Source organism: Canis lupus, chromosome 20, assembly GCF_011100685.1.
Source record: "Canis lupus familiaris isolate Mischka breed German Shepherd chromosome 20, alternate assembly UU_Cfam_GSD_1.0, whole genome shotgun sequence".
NCBI classification, from domain to species: domain Eukaryota; kingdom Metazoa; phylum Chordata; class Mammalia; order Carnivora; family Canidae; genus Canis; species Canis lupus.
Window position 1 is genome coordinate 46,929,603 of NC_049241.1, and position 17,017 is coordinate 46,946,619.

Below are 17,017 nucleotides of genomic sequence, written 5' to 3' on the forward strand. Positions count from 1 at the left end.
GCCATTAGAAATGACAAATCAGGCACCCCGGGTGGCTCTGTGGTTTAGTGCCACCTTCAGCCCAGGGCGTAATCCTGGAGACCCGGGTTCGAGTCCCTCATCGGGCTCCCTGCATGGAGCCTGCTTCTCCCTCTGCCTGTGTCTCTGTCTCTCTCTCTCTCTCTCTCTCTCTCTCCCTGCATGAATAAATAAAACCTAAAAAAAAAAGAAGAGAAAAGGAAAGGAAGCGAAAGAAGAAAGAAAAAGAAAGAAAGAAAGAAATAACGAAATCCAGACGAAAGAAAGAAAGAAATAAATCCCAAGAAAGAAAAAAGCATCCCCCCCCTCCCTCCCTCCCCCTCCCCGACATAAAGATCCCTCCCTCCTCCCCCTAAAGAACGAAGCTCCCTCCTCCCTCCCAGAAGAAAGAAAGAAAGAAAGAAAGAAAGAAAGGACAAATACCCACCATTTGCTTTGACGTGGATGGAACTGGAGGGTATTATGCTGAGTGAAGTAAGCCAATCGGAGAAGGACAAACATTATATGGTCTCATTCATTCAGGGAATATAAAAAATAGTGAAAGGGAATAAAGGGGAAAGGAGAGAAAATGAGTGGGTAATATCAATGAGGGTGACAAAACATGAGAGACACCTAACTCTGGGAAATGAATAAGAGGTAGTGGAAGGGGGAGCGGGCGGGGTATGGGGTGCCTGGGTGACGGGCACTGAGGGGGGCACTTGATGGTATGAGCACTGGGTATTTTGCTATATGTTGGCAAATCGAACTCCAATAAAAAATATACAAAAAAACCCATTATGCTTATTTTTGTTTATCCTTATGGTGAAAGAGAGGAAAGTCTTCCATTGCTTGTCCATTCAAGAGGAACCCTGTGCATCATTAACAAGACAAGCCCACGTGATGCTGCCCTCCAGTCCTCAGGTAGATAACATGTCCTGTGATGGAGCTAATGGGATGGACTTCATCATACGGGGTCAAGAACAAGAGATCATGACAACTATCCCATGTAAGGAGGGCAAACAATTTGGAGGAAAACAAACACCAAGCATGCAACCATCTCTTGTGGGTGTGGATATTTTCATATACTTGAAACCCTGGAACAGTCCGAGGGACACAGGAGTTCAGTCACATTTCCTCACCATCATAATTCCTCCAACTGTTAGGTGATTAGGAGATCGAATTTTCTCTGGATGATTTCTTTAAGGCATACTAGAGCTCCTTATATTGAAGGCTGAAAAACATTGGGCTGAGAAAGGGGGTGAAGACTGTAGGTGGTGGCCATCAGAGTGTTACTGTCCATAGAAATGGGTCCACGGGCTGGAGCTAGATAGTGGAGGCAAAAACATATTGCACAATGACCACAGTGAGGTGGGAGACACAAGTGGAGATGGTCTTATGCCTGCCCTCAGCAGACGGAGTCCTAAATACCATGGGCACGATGAAGACACAGGAGAGGACAATGAGGCATAAACAGCCCATCACGGCTGTGACACACACCAGGGCCACTCCCAAGGTGACAGATGATGTCTCCTTCCCACAGGCCAACTTTAGGAGGGAAAGCATGAAGCTGGAAAAATGGTGGATCACATTAGACCAACAGAAGGTGAGGTGAAAACCTGTCAGGGTCACCATCATCCCCATGATTGAGCCACCAGCCCAACATCAGAACACACAATGGCACAGCCATGAGGACTCATGAGCATGTTGTGGTGCTCTGGGTGGCAGATGGCCACATGCTGATCATTGCCCATGGTTATGAACAGAAAGGAGTGCTATACGTCCTCATAGCACTTTGCCGTCATTTACTCATTCATATAGTCAAGAAATGTTTTGAAGACTTATTTTATATGGAAATATTCTAGGTGCTGGGATCCAGCAATACCAAAGGCTAGATCTCTGTCCTCTCCTATCTATGCTATGGTCCACTAAGGGAAGCTGTCATATAACCAAGATGATAGCAGAGTGGTCACAGGTGTTTGGGGACAGCCTAGGGATCTGGAAAAGCTAAGTGTGGGTCACAGACACAACCTGGGATTAGGAGACTTTGAAATTGGTGGTGTCTGCAGGAAAATCTGGAGGTTGAGTAGGTATGCTTCAGGTGAGATAGGCAGGTGGAAGAGACATTTGCAGACAGGTGGGAGAGCAGAACAAAGGCTCAGGGTGACAGAGATATGGTGCATTTGGCACAATGATATGTTCAGTGTGCCCTAGAGAGGGTAGGTGGCTGAGGCAGGTCTGTAATATGAAGGCAGACAAGTAGGAAGGGCAAGAGCATGCAAGACCATTGTGTCCACTTGAGGAGTTTGTTCTAAGGGCCATGGGGACCCCTAAATGTTTTTTAAATGCATGGAAGAAAGATCTGTATTCCACTGTATGAACATAGTTAAGAATGTTTCCTGTTGGGGCTTCCTGTGAATGGTGCTCTTATGACATGTAGTCCTTGTCTTTTAGTGGATTAATACTTATGTGTTATGTTGGGACTGTAGTTAGCTGTGTAAATACCAACTCATAGGGCATACCTATGTTCAGCTTGAATAAATACCTCCACACAGTTTTCCAAAGTGTTTGTACCAAGAGGTACATTTTAGTCATAGTCAGCATGGTCAGACTCCTGTTTGTATAGACACCCCCGCCCCGTCTGGTGAGGGATGCAGGCTGCTGAGAGCAGGTAAGGTGGGCAGATGCAGGAAGAGATGGGGAGAGGTGTTGGGGCACCCTGGATGGCATCCTGAGGTTGACTTCAGAGGTAGAATGAACAGTGTTGTTGACTGGACAGAGGGAGACAGGAAGTGAGCTGTGTCTACTTCTAACTCTCAAAACACCAAGTGGATGAGTTCTTTCCAAAGCAATGACCAAATCTCCAGCTACCCAGACACCACCTTGGTGTCCTATAATTCTGTTCAATACTGACACTTACTACCTCGAGATGCCAGTCACAAGTATTGGGTGCCCAGGGTACTTGCACTTCTGTCTGAAATGGATACAAATGTGAGGATTTCCAAATTCCCTCTTTCAGTTTGGATACTTGACTAGAATGCGTTACAGAAATCAGGAAAATGTCACACTTACTCTCTCAGGTTTATTATGAAAGACAACTCAGGAACGGCCAGAAGAGAGATGCATCCTGCAAGGTATAGAGGAAGGAGTGAGGAATCTCCATGCCCTCTTTGGACATGCCACCCTCCTAGCACCTCCATGTGTTCAGCAACTGCTAAGGTCTCTGAATTCCATCTTCAGGGAGTTTTTTTATAGAGGTTTTATTACACAGATGTAATTGATTAAATCATTGGTCATGAGTTTTGAATATTGATCTGTAGTCCCTCTCCCCTCCTAATCACTCCTTGTTAGATCTGGTGAGCAGCCTCCTTTCTAAAATTATCCTGGGCTCCCAGCCACCTCTCATCTCATTAGAATACAAAAGCCACTATTATCACTCCTGAGTCAAGGGCTCAGGGGCTGTGTCTCAGGAACTGGACTAAGACCAAGTGTTTTGTTATAGCCCAAGGATGAACAGACTAATGTGGGCTCTCTGGCTTGGACCACCAGGCCAACAGGGATAGGGAAGAACTGACCACAAGGAGAGGCGGGACTGGACTGTTTGGCCACTTCCATTGAGCAAGAGACACCACTCTCTGAGACCCAGCTCTAAACTGCCCTTATTGCGGGAAGCCTTCCAGCTGCCTTGACCTCAGGGCAGAGTCCTGGTTTCTCACTCTGGGATGCTCAGCTCCTGCCTTCCCTCTGACCCTGCCTTGACCCAAGGGGGACTAATCCAGCATCTAATCCACCTCTACCTCCCCCAAGACTGAGAGTCCCTAGTCTCTAATCCTCTGGGCAGAGAGAGACAGCAGGGAACCTTGGCTGTGTTGGAGTGTTGGAGGAAGGTGTACAGGCAGCAGGTCCCTGGAGGCCTTGTGATGATCCTTCTGGCCTCTCCAGACCCTGAGGGCAGCCCTTGCAGGTTGGTGTCCCAGAGATCCCCTGGGGAGCAGCCTGCTGGGAAGCTACAGCCAGGTTAAAGCACACAGCATCAGTTCCAGGAGCCCTGAGGTCTGGCCCCACACCTGCCCCTGTGTGCTGCTGACAGCATCAGGCAGGAGAGCTTTTCTATTCTTCCCTGCTGGCTGCTTCCTGGAAGAGGCAGCCCAGGCTGAGGGGGACCAGGAAGCAAAGGGTAGGTTGTAATACTTCGACAGTCGTGGGGATTCAGACCCAAACTGGGGGAGGAGACAGGATGTGGGACAAAGGACAGAAGACAGGATCTTAGTCTAGGGCTGTTGGGACATCTTCTCAGGGTGCCCACTCTGGGTCTTGAGTTCTTCACCTAGCCTAGTGTCCTTGCAGCCTCTATATCAATGGCTCTTAGCCCAGGCTGAACATGTACTACAGGAAACATGTGCACATCACTGGAGACAGTTTTGGTTGTCATGACTCAGGTGGGGTACGGGTGTACTGGCATCTGGTGGGATGAGGCCAGGGATGCTGTTGACCATTGTTAAATGCACAGGACAGCCATCATCCCCAGAGAATGATCTGGTCCAAATGCAGCATGTATACAAATACTGAAGATCAAAAATATTGCTCCTGGTGTGTATCTTGTCTGTGCTATTGTGTCCTGACTTAGGTGAAGGTGGCATTTGCTGACCTGGAGAGTATCCTTGTGGGGAGGCACAAGAGTGAGTGCAGTGGATGCACACCTGTGTGTGAGCTCAGCCCCTGTGTGTGAGCCATCAGCCCCTGTGTGTGAGCCATCCTCTGTGACACCAGAGAAGACAGAACTGTCTCCTGCACCTGTCAGAGGAGATGGGGGAGCCAGCGCAGAGCACTGCTGCCACTCTGCCGAGCAGGACGTGGGAAGACAGACTCTAAGGGTGAGGCAGGGGCTAGGTGAGAGGGTGGATGTTGGACCAACCATTCCTGGAATTGTGTTGTCAGGTTACCAGAGGTAGTAAGGGCTCCTCTGGGGCCAGAGACCATGAGTTTAGAATGGAGCCAACTGGTGTCACGTGGAACAGATGGATGACATCCACGCACCTTGGAAAAGATGTCAAATTCAGTGATAACTACTCAGATTAGGTAAACATGGGGCCCCTTCTGTGAATCCTCGTGGACCTTCTAAAGACAGGGCTCCGCTTACTCCCATGTTTCATTTAAGGAGAGGAGGCTCAGAGCTGGAACCTTCTTTCTCAGAAACACACAGAAAAGCTGGTACTTGAAGCCTCGCTCTGATGACTGCACACTGGGTGCGTGTTTTAGACAATTGTCTCTGGAAGCCCAAGTGGAGTGGGAGCAGAGGAGGAGCCCGGGGAAGTGAGCAGTGCAGGGGAGGGAGGTGGAGCCACACAGATGGAGAGAAGCAGGGCCCAGGGGCAGCTATTTATGCCACCCTGTTTCCCTCTAGTTTCAACAACCATTCTAACACACTGAAAGCACGCTCTTTGATAGGTATATGCTCTTGTAGAGAGGTGTTGTTTCTCTGTGCATCTGTATGTTGTAAATTCTCTTCTTCCTTTTTTACTTTCATAGAAAATTGGTTAATTTTGGATCTTATAGAAAAGTTTTAGGTTGACCGAAAAACACATACCTCCTTTTCCCTGCATACTGCTTCCTCTTTTACCTTTTGTGTTACTGTGGTGCATTTGTCCCAGTTGGGAACCAATATGGATACATTATTATGAACTCAGCCCACAGGTTATTTTAGCTGACTGTGTCGCACATTCTGTAGATTTTGACAAATGTATAGTGACATGCATATACTGTTGCAGCATCATCCAGAATAGTTTCAGGTGCTCTATATTCCATGTGCCCAAGTAGAATTATGCTAGAGCACTCATCTGGTTTTTGCTTCATTCACTCACTATTATTTTAAGAGTCATTTATGGTCTCATTCATTTGGGGAATATAAATAATAGTGAAAGGGAATATAAGGGAAGGGAGAAGAAATAGGTAGGAAATATCAGAAAGGGAGACAGAGCATGGAAGACTCCTAACTCTGGGAAACGAACTAAAGGTGGTGGAAGGGGAGGAGGGCGGGGGGTGGGGGTGACTGGGTGGCGGGCACTGAGGGGGGCACTTGACGGGATGAGCACTGGGTGTTATTCTGTATGTTGGCAAATTGAACACCAATAAAAAAATAAATTTATTATTTTTTTAAAGAGTCATTTATGCTGCTGCGAGTGCATGAAACTAGTACCTGGGGCTCCAGGGTTTGCTCCAGCCCATGTGACCTGCCATCTTCCCAGTTATGGTGCCCAAGCAGCCTTGTCCATTTCTCCACTACAGGCAGTTACGGAACCATCCTCTGATAGGTCCCTTCTGACAGATGTGAGCAATGGAGATAGATGCTGGAGCCCTGTGCTGGTGCACTTAGCAGATGAACTGTTAATTTTCCCCACCTGGCTCTCACAGGCAGTGCACAAATATTGCTTTCTCCCCAGATCCTGATCAGCACTGGGCACTTTCTAATTTGGGGCATTGAATAGGTCTACACTGAATTCCCACTGCATTTCCCTTTCTTTCTCTCATTCCTTTCCTCCCTCTCTTTTTTTTTCTTATTAGCGTGTTTTCTTTGCCTGTGCTACACCCTCTGTGAGTTCTCTGCTCACACCTTTGCTCATTTCTGTATTGAGCTTCCTACTTGTAGAGGTAACTGGCTTCTTCTACATCACATTCCCTGGTCAATTGTGGACCATTAAAATGATCTTTCCCCACCTTTCCATCTCCTGTTAACTGAATCCAGGGTATCTTTCGTTGAACAAAAACTCTTTGTGTTGGTGTTTTTGTTCTTTCACAATCAACCAGTGTTTGTGCTTCTTAAGTTTAAGATGTCATCTCCACTCCTAGGTCATCAAAATGATTTTCCTACACCTTCTCCTATTAACTTCTCAGTCCTATTTCAAATTCATTCTTGAATCCTGGAATCCTTGTTTGTGTGTGGTCTTAGGCAGAAGTTCAGATTGACTTTGCTTCATGAAAGGACAGTTTTCCCACCACAAACTCCTAGACAGTCCACCTATTCCCTTTGATCTGTGCTCCCACCTTTATCACATGTTAAGCTGTGAATCATGCAGGGATATTTTCTGAGTATCCAATCAATTTGGTCAGTGTCTTTTCTGTTTCAGGGTCACACTGAGAGATGACTATGATGTGTATAATGCCTGTAATGAGTCTTATATCTGCCAGAACATTTCTCTCCCATTGACTTCATTTTTAGAAGAGTAGTATAGTTTTGCAGTAACTTTGCTTTTCAGAAGGAATTTAAGGAAACTTTTGTGAAATGTACACTTGATTCCCTGGAACTGTAAAGGCAGCTGCCTGATGATATAATTTGAGGAAGAAGTGTCATCATTACCATATTCGCTGACCACATCTGAGAGTATAGATTTTTCTCCATGTATTCAAATCAACTTCTAAATTTTTATTAATGGTTAAATTTTCTGAATTTGGAAGTACTGTATGTGATTGATTGAATCCTAGATATTTTATAACAGAGACTTCCAAAGTGTGAGGGAGGACCCTGTCGTCCCAGAGATCCTTTCTGGGGACCATCAGGTCCTCAGTTTTCCAATGAAGATGAGGATGTATTTTTGTCATATCCTTCAACTAAAATCCCGTGTTGCCACAGGCTGAGTACATATAAACATTGTCTTGTGTTCCAGCCAGCCAGCTTGACTGCACCTAAAATCGCATATTTTCAGAGAATCTCAGGGTTAATTTCTAAGATGGTAAACATGGGGAGTGATAATGCACCCAAACAAAAGTTCATTAGAGGCTCAAATTTTCTTGAGTACAAAGATATTGCCAGACCAAATGCTAGAGAATGTTTCTTTATACTTTGTGTCACTATTGGGAATGGTATCTTCCTTACTTAAAATTCATATTCTGAATGATTACTACTGTTGTAATTCTATGAGAAATAACTGGTTTTTGGAAGTGGATCTAATATTTGCAGCTCTGTGCTCTCTCTTGCTGTGATATGTTATGTCTTTATTCTTTTCCTTTTCTAGATGGATGAGCAGGTCTCTTCCCTTCCAATGGTTACACACCTACTTTCTCTTTCTTTCCTTATAACACCGCTCACAGCTTTCGGTTCCATGCTAAAGAACAGCAGAAACAGTGAGTACCCTTGTCATTCACCCAGCCCAGTCCTAACACAATGCATCTAATGTTTACCCATTTCACATATTTCCTATTGTTCAAACACAATATTGTTATATAGATTCATGATCTTTCTGCCGGTCCCCTCATTCCCTCTGTGATCTCAGCAGATGCAGCATCCGTGGCTGGCCAGAACTATAGCATGGTGTCTGAATTCATCCTCGTGGGCTTCTCCACCTTCCCACAGCATCTCCTGCCTGCCTTCTTTCTGTTCTACTTGCTGATGTACCTGTTCACGCTGCTGGGGAACCTGCTCATCATGGCTACTGTCTGGAGTGAGCGCAGCCTGCACACGCCCATGTACCTCTTCCTGTGTGCCCTGTCCACCTCTGAGATTCTGTTCACTGTTGCCGTCACCCCCCGCATGCTGGTTGACATGCTCTCCAGCCACCACTCCATCACCTTTGTGGCCTGTGCCACCCAGATGTTCTTCTCCTTCATGTTCGGCTTCACCCATTCCTTCTTGCTTATGATCATGGGTTATGACCGCTACGTGGCCATCTGCCACCCCCTACGCTACAACGTGCTCATGAGCATCCGCACCTGTGCCCGTTTGGTGTCCTGGACCTGGGCTAGTGGCTCAGTCATGGGGATGATGGTGACCCTGATAGTTTTTCACCTCACCTTCTGTGGGTCTAATATGATCTACCATTTTGGCTGCCATGTGTTTTCCCTCTTAAAGTTGGCCTGTGGGAAGGAGACATCCTCGGTTACATTGGGTGTGATCCTCGTGTGTGTCTCAGCTCTGATGGGCTGTTTATTCCTCATCGTCCTCTCTTATGTTTTCATCGTGGCTGCCATATTAAGGATCCCCTCTGCTGAGGGCAGAACCAAGACCTTCTCCACGTGTGTCTCCCACCTCACTGTGGTCATTGTGCACTATGGTTTTGCCTCCATTATCTACCTCAAGCCCAGGAGCTCTATGGACAGTAACACCCTGATAGCCACCACCTATACAGTCTTCACCCCATTTCTCAGCCCAATCATTTTCAGCCTCAGGAATAAGGAGCTCAAGAATGCCATAAAGAAAAGCTTCCAGAGAAAATTCAGTCCCCTAGGCTCCTGATAGTATGTTTGTTTGGTGGTAAGGAAATATGATAGCAGGACTGGAATAATAATGACTCTACCTAAGACTGTTGTAGAAATTTAGTATATAAAAATACTGAATAGGTATTGTTGGATGATCTATAGGTGGTAGATGCATCGTAGGTGTTTTTTTCTTTCAATTTGGTTGCCGCTCTTTTGATCATCCTCCCTCATTCTTGAACCATGTGATGAAGTGCACCCCATAAGCTTTGTCTAAGAATGTGTTATCTACTAATAGGCCGTGGGGACCATCATATGGATGTGTCTAGACACTGATACACTGGGCTCTTCTTGCATAGGCAAGGAGGGCAGACACTCCTCTTCCACGGTAAGGGTAAACAAAAATAATCATAATAATAAATGCCACCAGCATTGGGGCTTTTCTTATCAGGTACTGTGTCCAGCACTGTATAAGTATTATCTTTTATTATAACAAATGCACAAGAGAAAATAAACTCTTACTCTCCAAGAATATGACTGACTCTTGTATAGTTCCTGCTGTCTTTGGAGAAGGTAAACCCTAAGGAAATTTCTGTGTTGGTCTGAGTTGAGTGAAGGATGTCTCAATGTGAAGTAAAGAGAAAGAGGGAGGGAGGGAGGGAGGGAGGGAGGGAGGGAGGGAGGGAGGGAGGGAGGGAGGGAGAGGGAAAAAGCAGAGGGAGGAGAGGGCTCCGTGTTGGGACAAGAACATACAGAATATTAAAGGTGTGTTGCTTCCTGACTTCTTATGGAAATCGCATTCCCTTCTTCTCCACATTACTTTCAGGAAATCATCAAGTCCTCATTCCTGTGTTTCCTTGAATCTATCTGGGGGATGTGTTGTAGGCACAGTGCTATCTCAAACGGCACAAAAGGGGTCAAGAGTATGGATACCCCTATCATGCAGGTGAGAAATGTTGGTGCAGGTCATACAACACCTGAATGAAGGGGTCACACGAAACGTTCTGTCTGTCTGATTCCCATGTGGGGTTGTGGAAAAGCTTATATCTGAGGATCAAGAAGAGAACCTACTGTGGATCTGCACTATTACTCAATGGTGGGACCAGATATTGGAGCTGGAAGCAGATGTGTGGAAACACTAAACCTAGAGCCACCAGTCATCTCACAAGCATACAAAAACTCTCTGATCATATGGTCAGGAAACAAAGACAACATAGGAGACCAAAAATATTGTTTGATTATATTACAGACAGGCATATGTTAATGTGGACTCTCTGGCTTAGACCACCAGGCCACCAGGGATAGAGAAGAACTGACCACAAGGAGAGGTGGGGCTGGACTGTTTGGCCACTTCCATTTTCCAAGGGAAATCACTCTCTGAGATCCAGCTCTAAACTACCCTTATTGTGGGAAGCCTTCCAGTTGCCTTGACCCCAGGGCAGAGCTCAGCTCCTATCTTCCCTCTGACACTGCTTTGACCCAAAGGGGACTAATCCAGCATCTAATCCATCCCTATCTCCCCCAAGACTGGGAGTCCCAGTCCTCAGTGGGGGCTGGGGCTCTCTGGGCAGAGCGAGACAGCAGGGAACCTTGGTTGTGTTGGAGTGTTGGAGGAAGGAGTAGAGGCAGTAGGTCCCTGGAGGCCCTCTGATGATCCTCTTGGCCTCTCCAGACCCTGAGGGCAGCCCTTGTAGGTTGGTGTCCCAGGGAGCCCCTGGGGAGCAGCCTGCTGGCAAGCTGCAACAGGGCTAAAAGCACACAGCATCAGTTCCAGGAGCCCTGAGGTCTGGCCCCACACCTGCCCCTGTGTGCTGCTGACAGCATCTGGCAGGAGAGCTTCTTCTGTTCTCCCCCACTGGCTGCTTCCTGGAACAGGCAGCTCAGGCTAAGGGGGACCAAGAGGCCACAGGGTAGGTGGCAATACTCGGAGTTGTGGGGAGCAAGGCCCATCTCAGGATGGGGACAGGGTTTAGGAGAAGGATCACTAGACAGGCTCTCAGCCTTGGGCAGCTGCTGTGTGTGGGGGAGGTGGGAGTGGGGTCTTCTCAGGTTGTGCATTCTGGGGCTTGGATTCTTCACCCAGCCTACTGCCCTTTGAATCTTCTAAGTCAGCATTCTTGTTTGGGCCTGAATCTGTCCCCGCTCTCCTGAAGTGTTTCTATATGTGTGGAGGAACTTTTGGATGTCACATCTCATGGAGAGGGAAGGGATGCTACTGGCATCTGGTGGGTTGAGGCCTGCTAAAGGTTGTCCAATCTGGTATCGGTGTGGTGCATTTGTCCCAGTTGGTAAACCAGTTAATTATTATTAACTCAGCCCACAGGTTACATTAGGAGTTCACTGTCTGTGTTGCATAATCTGTGGGTTTGGACAAATGTATAGTGACATGTAGATACTGTTACAGCATCATCTAGAATAATTTCAGGTGCTCTAGTTGTCATGTGCCCAAATGGAATTACGCTGGAGTGTTCATCTGCTTTTGCTTCATTCACTGAAGATCATTTTACAGGTTCATTTATGCTGCCATGTGTGCATTGAACTGCTGCCTGGGGCTCTGCTGTTTGCATTCAGCCCACGTGACTTGCCCTCTTCCCAATTTCGATTCCCAGACAGGCTTGTCCATTTCCCCACTACAGGCAATGCTACAGAACCATCCTCCGACTTGCTCCCTTCAGACATGTGGGACAATGGAGATAGATGGTCCCGAGCACATGTCTGGTGCACACAGCCCATGTGGTCTGTGCTTCTCCATTCTCGGTTCTCACCAGCATCCCTGAGAAGTGCTTTCTCCACATATTTCCACCTGCATTGGGCATTTTCTAATCCAGGAAAATGAAGAGGTATATAGTGAGTCAATGGCCATTTCTTAAGGCCTTTTCTTGTCTTAAAACCTTCCTTTTGTGTGTCTGTGTGCCTCCTCCTGTGACTCTCTGCTCATGTCCTTGGCTCATTTTTCTATTGAGACCTCTCCTCCTTAGTGTCACTGGTTTCGTATTTATTTTAGATAGGTTTTTTTCTTTGCATTTTCTTTTTTTAATAATAAATTTATTTTTTATTGGTGTTCAATTTGCCAACATTCAGAATAACACTCAGTGCTCATCCCATCAAGTGCCCCTCTCAGTGCCCGTCACCCAGTCACCCCCACTCCCCGCCCTCCTCCCCTTCCACCACCCCTAGTTCGTTTCCCAGAGTTAGGAGTCTCCCATGTTCTGTCTCCCTTTCTGATATTTCCTAAGACAATTTTCAGCAATGCAAAGGCTCTTTCCCCAATTTACATACTTATTCATGGATCTGAGATGTTTTTTGTTGAACACATTTTTTGGGGGGAGTTTCCATATTTGTTTCTTTTTCAACCAGTTAACATTTATCTCCAGAGAATGGCATCAGCACTTACAGAAGATATGCTTACGAAATTCAAATATTTCTTTATACATAAAATGTGCATATGCACATTTCATGCATTTTAAAGTTTTTATTTGAATCCAGCTAATTAACTGGGCAATATAGTTTTAGCAATATTAGTTTTAGGTTTACAATACAGTGATTCAGCACTTCCATACAACACCCGCTGCTCACCACATTAAGTGCCCTCCTCAATCCCCATCATTTAATTTCCCCCATCCTCTACCCTTCTTCCTTCTTTTAACCAACAGTTTCTCTCTGCAGTTAAAAGTATCTTTCTTGGCTTGACTCTCACTATCTTTTTTTTTTCCTTTTGCTCTGTTTTTTGTTTCTTAAATGCCCTATATGAGTGAAATCATATGGTCTTGGTCTTTCTGTAACTGGAGTATTTCACTTAGCACAATACTCTCTAGGTCCATCCATGTTGTTGCAAATAGCGAGAGTTCATTATTTTTATGGCTGAGTAGTATTCCATTGTGTATATAAACCACATCTTCTTTATCCAACACTTGAGCTGTTATCATAATTTGGCTATTGAAGATAAAGATGCTATAAGCATCAGGGTGCATATATCCCTTTGAATTGGTATTTTTGAATTCTTTGGGTAAATATGTAGTAGTGTAATTGCTGAATATAGGGTAGCTCTATTTTTAACTTTTTGAGGAATCTCCATACTGTTTTCCAAAGTGACACCAGTTCGCATTCCTACCAACAGTGTAAGAGGGTTCCCCTTTCTCCACATCACCTTAATGTTTGTGTGTTTGAGCTTTGAATAAGAAGTCCTTCTTTACTCCGAGATCACAAAGTTATTCTCCTACACCTTCTCCTATTAACTTTATATTTCATTTTATGTGTGAAAGCCATCTAGTTTGGGTGTGGTCTTAGGAATTCAGATTTGCACCACTTCATAAAATGGCCAGTTTTTCCACCACAAACCAGTAAATAAATAATTTTTTTCTGTCTGACTTCTGCTCCCATCTTTATCATCTAGTAGGTTTTAAATCAGGCAGGGATATTTTCTGAGATATCCAATCAGCGTGATCCATGTATCATACATATCATACATGTCTATTTCATTGTCACACTTTCTTAAAAAATGATTCTGAGTCTACAGTGAGTCTCAATACTGGGAAGGATAGCTCTTGGTCTCTCCTGTGTACTCCATTTCTAGAAGACCAGTATAGCTTTTCACTGACTTTATCTTTCAGAAAAAATTTAAAATAATTCTTAAATTTAACTTCTTAAATTGTAAATGCAGTTGCACTGAATATAACTTGGGGAAGAACTGACATAATTTCTATATTAACTCATCCTGTCCAAGAGAACACATTGGCTTCCGTGTTTTCCATGTATCCAGACCATCTTCTGCATATCTACCAGTGGTTAAAATTTCTATCCTTGGAGGTATTGTATATGTTTTGGTTAATTCCTAGATATCTTAAACCAGAGGCTTTCAAAGTGTAATATGAGGGCCCTGGGGCCCCAGACATTCTTTCTAGGGACCATCAGGTTCTCATTTTTCTAATGAAGGTGAGGATGTATTTTTGTCATATGTTTCAACTGAAAACCACATAATGCCACAGGCTGAATGAAGAAGCAGACACAAGCATCATCTTATCTTCCATCCAGCCAGAATTTGGACAAACTTGCTAAAATTTAAAATAAAGTCACACTCCTCACTAAATGAGTTTTTTTTTAATGCAGTTACCTTCCTAAAATGTTACTTATATTAACATGAATTGATTGTTCTTTAAGGTTGAATAAAAGGTTGATTACTGTTCTGTAAAATGTGTTAATAACTAAATATTTTCAAAGAATCTCAGTTTTAATTACTAATATGGTAAGAATGAAGAATTGTAGCTCACTCAAACAAAAGCCCCCTAGGGGACTCAATAGATTTCTAATGTAAAGAAATCCTGAGCCCAAAATGTATGAGCACTATCTCCTCATAGTTCGTAGCACTGATGGTGATGTTATCTTATGTTTTCCTTAAATTCTATCTTTAACATGATTATTATGGGTGTAATTCTACGGGAAATACTGTGAGTTTGGGATGCTGATCTAATTTTCTGCAGCTTGTGTTCTGTCTTTGCTCAAATATACTCCACCTTCATTCTTTTACCTTTCTAGGTAGATGATCACATCTCTTCCCTTCCGATCCTGATATTCCTTCTTCTATATCTTCTCTCAAGCACCACTCTTGGCTTTCTGTTCCATGCTAATGAGCAGCAGAGGCAGTGAGTAAACTTGCATGTTCCTCATTCTAAAACAATGCATCCATAGTTTCCCACAAAATGTACTATTTGCTAGTTTTGCAGTACATATTCTTAGTTAGCTAAGAAAGTCCTAGTCGATTTCATGTTGAGAAGAAGCTTTTTAAAAATCTTTAAGATATGTGCACATTCATCTTAAGATGTGGTCTATGTATACAATGGAATATTCCTCAGCCATTACAAACGACAAATACCCACCATTTGCTTCAACGTGGATGGAACTGGAGGGTATTATGCTGATTGAAATAAGTCAATCAGAGAAGGACAAACATTATAAGGTCTCATTCATTTGGGGAATATAAAAAATAGTGAAAGGGAATAAAGGGGAAAGGAGAGAAAATGAGTGGGAAATATCAGAGAGGGAGACAGAACATGAGAGACTCCTAACTCTGGGAAACGAACAAGGGGTGGTGGAAAGGGAGGTGGGCGGGGGGTGGGGGTGACTGGGTGACGGGCACTAAGGGGGCACTTGATGGGATGAGCACTGGGTGTTATGCTATATGTTGGCAAATTGAACTCCAATAAAAAATTTTTGAGTATAGCTGAAAAAAAAAGATATGTGCACATAAAAAACATCATGCTGTATATCTAAAATAAGGCAAAGTTTTGTGTCAACTATATAGCAATTTTTAAAATCACAAGTAGGAATTGCACTTTTGTAATTCAGGACTGCTGCCTGAGTTGATATAATTATATGACATTGCCTTTTTAGTTTATTCATGTGAATAATCACATGATAGGTTCTCTGATGTTGAATCATCCTTGTCTTTCATAAAATAAACCATGTATTCATTCCCTTTCTTCTTCTTTTTTTTTTTTTTCATTCCTTTTCTAGTCTCAGCAGATGCAGCATCCGTGGCTGGTCAGAACTATAGCATGGTGTCTGAATTCATCCTTGTGGGCTTCTCCACATTCTCAAGGCATCTCCTGCCTGTCTTCTTCCTGATTTACCTGCTGATGTACCTGTTCACGCTGCTGGGGAACCTGCTCATCATGGCTACTGTCTGGAGTGACCACAGCCTGCACACACCCATGTACCTCTTCCTGTGTGCCCTGTCCACCTCTGAGATTCTGTTCACTGTTACTGTCACCCCTCGCATGCTGGTTGACATACTCTCTAGCCACCACTCTATCACCTTTGTGGCCTGTGCCACCCAGATGTTCTTCTCCTTCACATTTGGCTTCACCCATTCCTTCTTGCTAACGATCATGGGCTATGACCGCTACGTGGCCATCTGCCACCCTCTGCGCTACAACGTGCTCATGAGCACCGACACCTGTGCTCGTCTGGTGTCTTGGACCTGGGCTGGTGGCTCAGTAATAGGGATGACGGTAACCCTGTTAGTTTTTCACCTCACCTTCTGTGGGTCTAATGTGATCCACCATTTTGTCTGCCATGTACTTTCCCTCCTAAAATTGGCCTGTGGGAATGAGACATCCTCTGTAACCTTGAGTGTGATCCTGGTGTGTCTCTCAGCCCTGATGGGCTGCTTATTCCTCATCATCCTCTCCTATGTCTTCATCATGTCCACCATATTGAGAATCCCCTCTGCTGAGGGCAGGCACAAGACCTTCTCCACGTGTGTCTCCCACCTCACTGTGGTCATTGTGCACTATGGTTTTGCCTCCATTATCTACCTCAAGCCCAAGAGCCTCCATTCCATGGACAGTAACACCCTGATGGCCACCACCTATACAGTCTTTACCCCGTTTCTCAGCCCAATCATTTTCAGCCTCAGGAATAAGGAGCTCAAGAATGCCATAAAGAAAAGCTTTCAGAGAAAATTCAGTCCCCTAGGCTCTTGATAGCATGTTTGGTGGTAAGGAAATATGATAGCAGGACTGGAATAATTATGACTCTACCTAAGATTGTTGTGGAAATTTAGTATATAAAAATACTGAATAGGAATTGTTGTATGCATCCATAGGTATTGAAGCAAGCTAGGTATTTGTTTTTCCCCCAATTGTTTGCCCCTCTCTTGCACAGGCTCTGTCTCTTGTTGACCCCATGTGATGAATTCCATCCCATTACCTCTTTCTAAGAATGTGTTATCTACCTATGGGCTAGTGGAGAGGCATCACATGGATGTGTCTGGGCACTGATGTCTGGGCATTCACCTTAAATGGAGGAGCAAGGAAGGACCTTCCCTTCTCCACCATAA

General features: G+C 44.7%; 2 protein-coding genes and 1 pseudogene across 2 annotated transcripts; 2 read left to right on the top strand and 1 right to left on the bottom strand.

Annotated features, from left to right (window-relative positions):
* OR10BI1P (olfactory receptor family 10 subfamily BI member 1, pseudogene) lies at nucleotides 1,165–1,748 on the bottom strand (annotated as a pseudogene).
* OR10H1E (olfactory receptor family 10 subfamily H member 1E) lies at nucleotides 8,297–9,220 on the top strand. Its single transcript, NM_001389200.1, is given in 1 exon segment — nucleotides 8,297–9,220. A coding segment is annotated over 1 exon segment (924 nt).
* A 6,496-nt stretch (nucleotides 9,221–15,716) lies between these two features.
* Nucleotides 15,717–16,661, top strand: LOC484861 (olfactory receptor 10H4). Its single transcript, XM_038565307.1, has one exon. It carries the CDS (start codon nucleotides 15,732–15,734, stop codon nucleotides 16,659–16,661), a length of 930 nt encoding a protein of 309 aa, XP_038421235.1. The 5' UTR covers nucleotides 15,717–15,731.
* The last annotated feature ends 356 nt before the right edge of the window (nucleotides 16,662–17,017 follow it).

What these genes read in the sequence shown, in the direction of transcription:
- LOC484861 (XM_038565307.1), top strand. Translation starts at nt 15,732, where the DNA reads ATGGTGTCTGAATTCATCCTTGTGGGCTTCTCCACATTCTCAAGGCAT.